The 10,954-nt window shown below is 55.6% G+C and overlaps 1 protein-coding gene across 1 annotated transcript in view; it reads right to left on the minus strand.

The window, feature by feature from the left end:
• The window catches only part of epb41l5 (erythrocyte membrane protein band 4.1 like 5), a 31,025-nt gene extending 22,554 nt beyond the window's left edge, over positions 1-8,471 (minus strand). Inside the window, exons 1-3 of the mRNA XM_072445370.1 lie at positions 8,335-8,471; positions 5,678-5,871; positions 2,657-2,761 (exon numbers count right to left, since the gene is read on the minus strand). Of these exons, the coding sequence (XP_072301471.1) occupies positions 2,657-2,761; positions 5,678-5,857 (285 nt within the window). The 5' untranslated portion in view covers positions 5,858-5,871; positions 8,335-8,471. The remainder of the gene's footprint in view (positions 1-2,656; positions 2,762-5,677; positions 5,872-8,334) is intronic.
• Positions 8,472-10,954: the final 2,483 nt, after the last annotated feature.

Genomic DNA, 10,954 nt, shown 5'->3' on the forward strand with positions numbered 1-10,954 from the left:
AAAGCAGGAGGACTCTGGCTCCAGCACCTCCTCTCAAAGCAGGAGGACTCTGGCTCCAGCACCTCCCTCTCAAAACAGGAGGACTCTGGCTCCAGGTCCTCCTCTCAAAGCAGGAGGACTCTGGTTCCAGGTCCTCCTCTCAAAGCAGGAGGACTCTGGCTCCAGGTCCTCCTCTCAAAGCAGGAGGACTCTGGTTCCAGGTCCTCCTCTCAAAGCAGGAGGACTCTGGTTCCAGGTCCTCCTCTCAAAGCAGGAGGACTCTGGTTCCAGGTCCTCCTCCTTGTGGTTCTACAAAAAAACACACATTGCAATTTAGATGTCACAGGCTGGAAAAACAAATTGTAATCCAACCAAATGTTTTTACACCTGTGGGAGCAGCAGGAGGAGCAGCATGGAGCAGGAGCAGGAGGAGCAGCAGGAGCAGCATGGAGGGCCAGCATGGAGCAGGAGGAAATGCAGGAGCAGCAGGAGGAGCAGCATGGAGCAGGAGGAGCAGCAGGAGCAGCAGCATGGAGCAAGAGCAGGAGGAGCAGCAGGAGCAGCATGGAGGGCCAGCAAGGAGCAGGAGGAAATGCAGGAGCAGCAGGAGGAGCAGCATGGAGCAGGAGGAGCAGCAGGAGCAGCAGGAGGAGCAGCATGGAGCAGGAGGAGCAGCAGGAGCAGCAGCATGGAGCAAGAGCAGGAGGAGCAGCAGGAGCAGCATGGAGGGCCAGCATGGAGCAGGAGGAAATGCAGGAGCAGCAGGAGGAGCAGCATGGAGCAGGAGGAGCAGCAGGAGCAGCAGGAGGAGCAGCATGGAGCAGGAGGAGCAGCAGGAGCAGCAGCATGGAGCAAGAGCAGGAGGAGCAGCAGGAGCAGCATGGAGGGCCAGCAAGGAGCAGGAGGAAATGCAGGAGCAGCAGGAGGAGCAGCAGGAGGAGCAGCATGGAGCAGGAGGAGCAGCAGGAGCAGCAAGAGCAGGAGGAGCAGCAGGAGCAGCATGGAGGGCCAGCATGGAGCAGGAGGAAATGCAGGAGCAGCAGGAGGAGCAGGAGGAGCAGGAGGAGCAGGAGCAGGAGGAGCAGCAGGAGGGCCAGCATGGAGCAGGAGGAAATGCAGGAGCAGCAGGAGGAGCAGGAGGAGCAGGAGGAGCAGGGAGGTCTGAAGGCAAATCCAGATCTTAAAGAACATTGTACTACAGTTATATTTGAGCCCAGGACATTTACTGCAATATTATTCAAACTTTTACTGTTATAATACAGTTTATTTAATGAGGCACATTTATGTTTCAATATCATTTTAATTTCATCAGCTCTGAGTCCTGCACTCTCTACAAGCACAATGACCTGAGCACTATAGATCCTAGAGCACTATAGATCCTAGAGCACTATAGATCCTAGAGCACTATAGATCCTAGGGCACTATAGATCCTAGAGCACTATAGATCCTAGAGCACTATAGATCCTAGAGCACTATAGATCCTAGAGCACTATAGATCCTAGAGCACTATAGATCCTAGGGCACTATAGATTCTAGAGCACTATAGATCCTAGAGCACTATAGATTCTAGAGCACTATAGATTCTAGAGCACTATAGATTCTAGGGCACTATAGATCCTAGAGCACTTTAGATCCTAGAGCACTATAGATCCTAGAGCACTATAGATCCTAGAGCACAGTGAGTGTGGACATGTCTTCGAGGCTGTGGGACAATAGTCCTGACATTAAATTGTCGTCTCTCATTTCACTGTTCGAGTCATTTCAGTTTTGTTTCTACGTCATGTTTGTCTCAAATGCATCAAAGTGTTTTTATTTTGACGCTTCAACACGTCGATTTTAATCGTCTCAAAGTTGTAATAACTGTCCCACAGTCCAATGTCCTCTGGTCGTCCTCCAGCCTCGTCCTTCTGGTTCCACCAAAGTTGAACAAATCTGAACTTTTCTGCCACGAACAATTTTAACCCTTTGAAGCTTCTGCGACTGTCAAAGCGTCTGGAGCGGAAAACAACAAATCACTCCTCTGCACCTCTGCTCCTCTGCACCTCTGCTCCTCTGCTCCTCTGCACCTCTGCACCTCTGCTCCTCTGCACCTCTGCACCTCTGCTCCTCTGCACCTCTGCTCCTCTGCACCTCTGCTCCTCTGCACCTCTGCTCCTCTGCTCCTCTGCACCTCTGCTCCTCTGCTCCTCTGCACCTCTGCTCCTCTGCTCCTCTGCTCCTCTGCTCCTCTGCTCCTCTGCACCTCTGCACCTCTGCACCTCTGCACCTCTGCTCCTCTGCACCTCTGCACCTCTGCTCCTCTGCTCCTCTGCTCCTCTGAGTGTAAAGTGGACACTTTGGCCGCCGCGCTCTGAAAGACCCTTGTAGTTTTTAGCTGTTTTGCTCTGGGCGCGTTGAGCTGCTGCGCACTGCGCACTGCGCACTGCGCATGCGCGGGTCAGTTTGGATCGGCCGAAAACCGGCAATAACGACATGGACCGACCGGTCACCGATTCTGGCCGATTCAGCATAAAACCGGCTTTTTAAATCGGCGGCCGATTGATCGGTGCATCTCTAATTGTGGCCGACCTGAGGCCCGGGTCACGAGGTCAGGGTCACGAGGTCAGGGTCACGAGGTCAGGGTCACGAGGTCAGGGTCACGAGGTCAGGGTCACGAGGCCCGGGTCGTGTGTCTCACCGGGACCTGCGCCGCGTCCATGAACCTCAGGCCGAAGTAATCCTTCTCCACGATGTCCAGATGATACATGATCTGCTCAAAGATCTCCTGACCTCTGGCCTTTTTCTGAAAGAAGAAGCAGCAAGTGAGGGAGGACATCCGACCCACAGGGGACATCTGACCCACGGGGAGGACATCTGACCCACGGGGAGGACATCTGACCCACGGGGAGGACATCTGACCCACGGGGAGGACATCTGACCCACGGGGAGGACATCTGACCCACAGGGAGGACATCTGACCCACAGGGGACATCTGACCCACGGGGAGGACATCTGACCCACGGGGAGGACATCTGACCCACGGGGAGGACATCCGACCCACGGGGAGGACATCCGACCCACGGGGAGGACATCCGACCCACAGGGGACATCTGACCCACGGGGAGGACATCTGACCCACGGGGAGGACATCCGACCCACGGGGAGGACATCCGACCCACGGGGAGGACATCTGACCCACGGGGAGGACATCTGACCCACGGGGAGGACATCTGACCCACAGGGGACATCTGACCCACAGGGAGGACATCTGACCCACAGGGGACATCTGACCCACGGGGAGGACATCCGACCCACAGGGAGGACATCTGACCCACGGGGAGGACATCTGACCCACAGGGAGGACATCTGACCCACGGGGAGGACATCCGACCCACGGGGAGGACATCTGACCCACAGGGAGGACATCTGACCCACGGGGAGGACATCCGACCCACGGGGAGGACATCCGACCCACAGGGGACATCTGACCCACGGGGAGGACATCTGACCCACGGGGAGGACATCTGACCCACGGGGGACATCCGACCCACGGGGAGGACATCTGACCCACGGGGAGGACATCTGACCCACGGGGAGGACATCTGACCCACGGGGAGGACATCCGACCCACGGGGAGGACATCTGACCCACGGGGAGGACATCTGACCCACGGGGAGGACATCTGACCCACGGGGAGGACATCCGACCCACGGGGAGGACATCTGACCCACGGGGAGGACATCCGACCCACAGGGGACATCCGACCCACGGGGAGGACATCCGACCCACGGGGAGGACATCCGACCCACGGGGAGGACATCTGACCCACGGGGAGGACATCTGACCCACGGGGAGGACATCTGACCCACAGGGAGGACATCTGACCCACAGAGAGGACATCTGACCCACGGGGAGGACATCTGACCCACGGGGAGGACATCTGACCCACGGGGAGGACATCTGACCCACAGGGGACATCTGACCCACGGGGAGGACATCTGACCCACAGGGAGGACATCCGACCCACGGGGAGGACATCTGACCCACGGGGAGGACATCCGACCCACAGGGGACATCCGACCCACGGGGAGGACATCCGACCCACGGGGAGGACATCTGACCCACAGGGAGGACATCTGACCCACAGGGAGGACATCTGACCCACAGGGGGGACATCTGGGTCACATGACAGACTGAAGAATGTTTGGAATGTGCTTTTCAGAGCAAACAAGACGAAGAAATAAAGATCTCCATGGAAACGGGACAACAGTCCAGAGCAGGGGCGGCAAACTACGGCCCACGGGCCACATACGGCCCATTTGTCTTTATAATCTGTCCCCTCCTCTGTCCTCCCTCTGTCCTCCCTCTGTCCTCCCTCTGTCCCCTCCCTCTGTCCCCTCCCTCTGTCCCCTCCCTCTGTCCTCCCTCTGTCCCCTCCCTCTGTCCCCTCCCTCTGTCCTCCCTCTGTCCTCCCTCTGTCCCCTCCCTCTGTCCCCCCTCTGTCCCCTCCCTCTGTCCCCTCCCTCTGTCCCCTCCCTCTGTCCCCTCCCTCTGTCCCCTCCCTCTGTCCCCTCCCTCTGTCCTCCCTCTGTCCTCCCTCTGTCCCCTCCCTCTGTCCCCTCCCTGTCCCCCCTCTGTCCCCTCCCTCTGTCCCCTCCCTCTGTCCTCCCTCTGTCCTCCCTCTGTCCCCTCCCTCTGTCCCCTCCCTGTCCCCCCTCTGTCCCCTCCCTCTGTCCCCTCCCTCTGTCCTCCCTCTGTCCTCCCTCTGTCCCCTCCCTCTGTCCTCCCTCTGTCCCCTCCCTCTGTCCCCTCCCTCTGTCCTCCCTCTGTCCCCTCCCTCTGTCCCCTCCCTCTGTCCCCTCCCTCTGTCCCCTCCCTCTGTCCCCTCCCTCTGTCCCCTCCCTCTGTCCCCTCCCTCTGTCCTCCCTCTGTCCCCCCTCTGTCCCCTCCCTCTGTCCTCCCTCTGTCCTCCCTCTGTCCCCTCCCTCTGTGTCCTCCCTCTGTGTCCTCCCTCTGTCCTCCCTCTGTCCCCTCCCTCTGTCCCCTCCCTCTGTCCCCCCTCTGTCCCCCCTCTGTCCCCTCCCTCTGTCCCCTCCCTCTGTCCTCCCTCTGTCCTCCCTCTGTCCTCCCTCTGTCCTCCCTCTGTCCCCTCCCTCTGTCCTCCCTCTGTCCTCCCTCTGTCCCCTCCCTCTGTCCTCCCTCTGTCCCCTCCCTCTGTCCCCTCCCTCTGTCCCCTCCCTCTGTGTCCTCCCTCTGTGTCCTCCCTCTGTGTCCTCCCTCTGTCCTCCCTCTGTCCCCTCCCTCTGTCCCCTCCCTCTGTCCCCTCCCTCTGTCCTCCCTCTGTCCCCCCTCTGTCCCCTCCCTCTGTCCCCTCCCTCTGTCCTCCCTCTGTCCTCCCTCTGTCCCCTCCCTCTGTCCTCCCTCTGTCCTCCCTCTGTCCCCTCCCTCTGTGTCCTCCCTCTGTCCTCCCTCTGTCCCCTCCCTCTGTCCCCTCCCTCTGTCCCCTCCCTCTGTCCTCCCTCTGTCCCCCCTCTGTCCCCTCCCTCTGTCCCCTCCCTCTGTCCTCCCTCTGTCCTCCCTCTGTCCTCCCTCTGTCCTCCCTCTGTCCCCTCCCTCTGTCCCCTCCCTCTGTCCTCCCTCTGTGTCCTCCCTCTGTCCTCCCTCTGTCCCCTCCCTCTGTCCCCTCCCTCTGTCCTCCCTCTGTCCTCCCTGTCCTCACCGGCAGGTCCACGCTGACGTCGCTCCCGTCCAGCAGGGACACTCGACAGGTGATGACAGACTTTGCGTCCCCGCTCGCTGGGATGTGGGTGCTCGCTCTCTGAGCTTCTCGCAGACGTGATCGTTCTGCATGTTTACGCACAGAGCGCCGCCCGAGCGTCCTGCGCAGGAAGCTGAGCATCGTGGATCCAACACCTGCAACACAAGCAGCCAATCAGGAACGCTCTGAACGCTCTGAACGCCCTGAACGCCCTGAACGCCCTGAACGTCCTGAACGCTCTGAACGCTCTGAACGTCCTGAACGCCCTGAACGCTCTGAACGTCCTGAACGCCCTGAACGCCCTGAACGCCCTGAACGCTCTGAACGCCCTGAACGTCCTGAACGCTCTGAACGCTCTGAACGTCCTGAACGCTCTGAACGCTCTGAACGTCCTGAACGCTCTGAACGCCCTGAACGCTCTGAACGCTCTGAACGCTCTGAACGCCCTGAACGCCCTGAACGCCCTGAACGCTCTGAACGCCCTGAACGCTCTGAACGTCCTGAACGCCCTGAACGCCCTGAACGCCCTGAACGCTCTGAACGCCCTGAACGCTCTGAACGCCCTGAACGCTCTGAACGCCCTGAACGCTCTGAACGCTCTGAACGTCCTGAACGCTCTGAACGTCCTGAACGCCCTGAACGCTCTGAACGCCCTGAACGCCCTGAACGCTCTGAACGCTCTGAACGTCCTGAACGTCCTGAACGCCCTGAACGCTCTGAACGCTCTGAACGCTCTGAACGTCCTGAACGCCCTGAACGCTCTGAACGCTCTGAACGCCCTGAACGCCCTGAACGCTCTGAACGCTCTGAACGCCCTGAACGCTCTGAACGCCCTGAACGCTCTGAACGTCCTGAACGCTCTGAACGTCCTGAACGCTCTGAACGCTCTGAACGTCCTGAACGCTCTGAACGCTCTGAACGCCCTGAACGCTCTGAACGTCCTGAACGCTCTGAACGCCCTGAACGCCCTGAACGCTCTGAACGCTCTGAACGCTCTGAACGTCCTGAACGCCCTGAACGCTCTGAACGCCCTGAACGCTCTGAACGTCCTGAACGCCCTGAACGCTCTGAACGCTCTGAACGCTCTGAACGTCCTGAACGTCCTGAACGCTCTGAACGCTCTGAACGCTCTGAACGCCCTGAACGCCCTGAACGCTCTGAACGCCCTGAACGCTCTGAACGTCCTGAACGCCCTGAACGCTCTGAACGCCCTGAACGCTCTGAACGCCCTGAACGCTCTGAACGTCCTGAACGCCCTGAACGCTCTGAACGCTCTGAACGTCCTGAACGTCCTGAACGCTCTGAACGCCCTGAACGCCCTGAACGCTCTGAACGCCCTGAACGTCCTGAACGCTCTGAACGCCCTGAACGTACGCTGGAGCCACAGACAGGGACAAACAGAGACTACAGCGCCCTCTGCTGAGAAGGTGATCGCAGACTTCCATCTCTACAGGAGGCCACTCCCCTCAGGCAGGAGGCCACTCCCCTCAGGCAGAAGGCCACTCCCCTCAGGCAGGAGGCCACTCCCCTCAGGCAGGAGGCCACTCCCCTCAGGCAGGAGGCCACTCCCCTCAGAAAAGAGGCCACTCCCCTCAGAAAAGAGGCCACTCCCCTCAGAAAAGAGGCCACTCCCCTCAGAAAAGAGGCCACTCCCCTCAGGACCAGAAACTTCCATCATAAGAACAGTTTCTTTCCCTCATAAACACCTGTCACTCACTGTCACTCACTGTCACTCACTGTCACTCACTGTCCCTCACTGTCCCTCACTGTCCCTCACTGTCCCTCACTGTCCCTCACTGTCCAGGGAGACACCAGGACAAGTTCCTGTGTCTGAATATTGTTCATGGACAAAATGACAATAAACTTTATTCTGTTTTTACTGGACAAACACAGAAATATTGTTTTTACTTTTATCTTCACAAATATGACTGACTTTAACACAAATGATATGAAAATATAACCGTTTTCCACATAAAATAATAGAAAAGAAAACCGGCATTTCTACAATTGTTGCACATTGTTTGTTAAAATTATAGTATTTATAAAAGATAAAGACTTAATTATGTAAAATATAATATCCACTGCTTCATTCTGGTGAAGGCTTTATTAACTCTTATATAACATAACGAGTCACTCATAAGTAGTAAATATATGAAGTATTTAGAGTATAAGTATTTAGAGTATAAGTCCGTTACATCAGGAGTGTTTATTCTGAGGACACTTGAGAAAGAGATTTCATTTACGTTTTAAAGCTGAAATACTCAAACTGAAGCGCGTCATTTGGATTTTCCGCCGTTTCTAAGCAACAAAAAGACAAAAACATCGCATTTTAAAGACGTTTAGTCGCTTTTTTCTCGCCGTTTTCAGGCCTTCGGTCGCGATGGACGCAAAAGCAACAAGTGTGCGCTCGGTGTGTGGCAGCGCGTCCGCCGTGAGCATCGTGTGTGTGTGGAAGCGCCTGTCACCGCCTGTCACCGCCCGCCTGAGCTCACCCCGCCGCGCAGAACAAACGCTCCGCAGCGCCATAAACCGTGGCCCATCCCATTCCACTTGCTCCGCGGCGGAACACTTTGGGATTCCTGCGGCTTTTAGGCGCTGGAAAACGGGATAAAACTCACCAAGTGCCGCTAAAGCCGGGCCCGGGGCATGGTACACGTCTCCCCCGGGAGTGAGCGCTGCTTTCCGGGCTGTTTGAGTCCGTAAACCGCGGGACGGCGCTTTTTCCTCCTCGTCCCGGAGAAAAGTCAGAGCGAAAGAACAGACTCTGACCGGAAACACGTCACCGCAAATCCTCCTCAAACGCCTCATTAGCATATTTAAAGACACACGCGGCTAACGGCTAACGGCTAACGGCTAACTTTTCTGAACAGAACTTTTTTACCACAAACTCATTTACTTTGAACGTTGTTAAATTTCCTGCAATTGAAAAATGTGAAAATATGAAGTAAAATATTATTTTGTCTTTTTAAGTCTTATTAAAACAAACTTCTCATACGGTACAGGCACAACAACAACAACAACAACAACAACTAAAGTGAACATATTATAGTTTTGTTTCTAAAGTGTCCTCACTGCGAGCGCCGCTCCACAAACCCGCCTCCGCCTCATTTCTGTGGAAATGTTCCACAGTATGACATTAAACCTAACTGCATTTCTGTTTCCATGGAGACGTTGCACCTGCAGAAAGTTACACACTGTTGCTTTAGAGAAATGTGGCTGTAAAAGGCTCTTTAAGTCCAGGAGAAGGTTCTGACCGGTGAGGTCATCAGTCGGGTCAGATTTATAACTGTTGTGTAATGTATATGGGTTTTGGCCCTTGTTTATAATGTGGTTGCTCGGTAACAGTTGTGTCATTACTCCAACCAGGAAGTCACTTTATAAACAAACGGGACGACGTTTATTTCTCTGACCGCGACGCAAGTGATGGACATTCTTCTGATTTGATCTTTATTACACAGATGAGCTTTAAATGAGAGCTCCTGGTCCAATCAGACTCTGAGGTTTCTCACAGTGGAACTGGAGGCTTCACTGAGACTATCTGCTCAGATAAAGCGTCTCGTACATGTTTAGGACCAGCACAATGACCTCCAGCACAATGACCTCCAGCACAATGACCTCCAGCACAATGACCTCCAGCACAATGACCTTGGTTTGTTCAGGGTTAAGAAGCAGATCATTAAGTGTCCTCCAGGTTTTTATCTCCTTCACACGAGCTCTAAGTCTGTCTGATCATGTGACCTGATCATGTGACCTGATCATGTGACCTAACGGCAGCATGTAAAGAGGAAACAGAACTGGACCCAGTACTGACCCCTGAGGCACACTGTGACTTTAGAACAAGGGGAGGAGCTCTGGTTTACATGAACAAATTGGTACTTATCAGATAAATAGGATTTAAACCAGCTGAGGGCGGGGCCTCTGAGGGCGGGGCCTCTGAGGGCGGGGTCTCTAAGGGCGGGGCCTCTGAGGGCGGGGTCTCTGAGGGCGGGGCCTCTGACACCTACATCACATTCTAACCTCTGCAGTAGAATGTTGTGGTCGATGGTCAAACGCTGAGGTCAGAACCAGGATTGAGACTGTGGTGGGCTCTGAACCCTGCTGTGGTGGGCTCTGAACCCTGCTGTGGTGGGCTCTGAACCCTGCTGTGGTGGGCTCTGTACCCTGCTGTGGTGGGCTCTGTTCCCTGCTGTGGTGGGCTCTGAACCCTGCGGTGGTGGGCTCTGAACCCTGCTGTGGTGAGCTCTGAACCCTGCGGTGGTGGGCTCTGTTCCCAGCTGTGGTGAGCTCTGTTCCCTGCTGTGGTGGGCTCTGAACCCTGCTGTGGTGGGCTCTGAACCCTGCTGTGGTGGGCTCTGTTCCCTGCTGTGGTGGGCTCTGAACCCTGCTGTGGTGGGCTCTGAACCCTGCTGTGGTGGGCTCTGAACCCTGCTGTGGTGGGCTCTGAACCCTGCTGTGTAAGAAGAGCATATAGATAAACGACAGTAAACACAGGCTCAGGTCACGACTGAATTCCCTTTTATTTAAAGATTTGTCATGTACAACAATGTATTTACAGTCTGCCATATTTACACAGACCAGCAGGTGGCGCTGTCACGTACAAATTCTCTCCGAGCGGCGGAAAATCAATCATAATAATCAGCATAAATTAAACTAAAACATGTTTGCGTCGTCTCAGGTTCAGCAGCTCAACTTCCACCGGCTTTTCACAATAAGAGCTGCTCCAAAAAACACTTCACAATAAGACTGAAGGACTCTGCGACCTAGCCTAAACCAGGCCTAAACCGGGCCTAAACCGGGCCTAAACCGGGACTAAACCGGGACTAAACCGGGCCTAAACCGGGCCTAAACCGGGCCTAAACCGGGCCTAAACCGGGCCTAAACCGGTCCTAAACCGGGACTAAACCGGGCCTAAACCGGGACTAAACCAGGTCTAAACCAGGACTAAACCAGGTCTAAACCAGGTCTAAACCAGGACTAAACCAGGACTAAACCAGGTCTAAACCAGGACTAAACCAGGACTAAACCAGGACTAAACCAGGTCTAAACCAGGTCTAAACCAGGACTAAACCAGGTCTAAACCAGGACTAAACCAGGTCCAAACCAGGTCCAAACCAGGTCTAAACCAGGTCTAAACCAGGACTAAACCAGGACTAAACCAGGTCTAAACCAGGTCTAAACCAGGTCTAAACCAGGACTAAACCAGGTCTAAACCAGGTCTAAACCAGGACTAAACCAGGT

This window comes from Eucyclogobius newberryi, unplaced genomic scaffold (genome assembly GCF_026437365.1).
Source record: "Eucyclogobius newberryi isolate DKJ021-1_F unplaced genomic scaffold, fEucNew1.0.hap1 SCAF_14, whole genome shotgun sequence".
In the NCBI taxonomy this organism is placed as follows: Eukaryota; Metazoa; Chordata; class Actinopteri; order Gobiiformes; family Gobiidae; genus Eucyclogobius; species Eucyclogobius newberryi.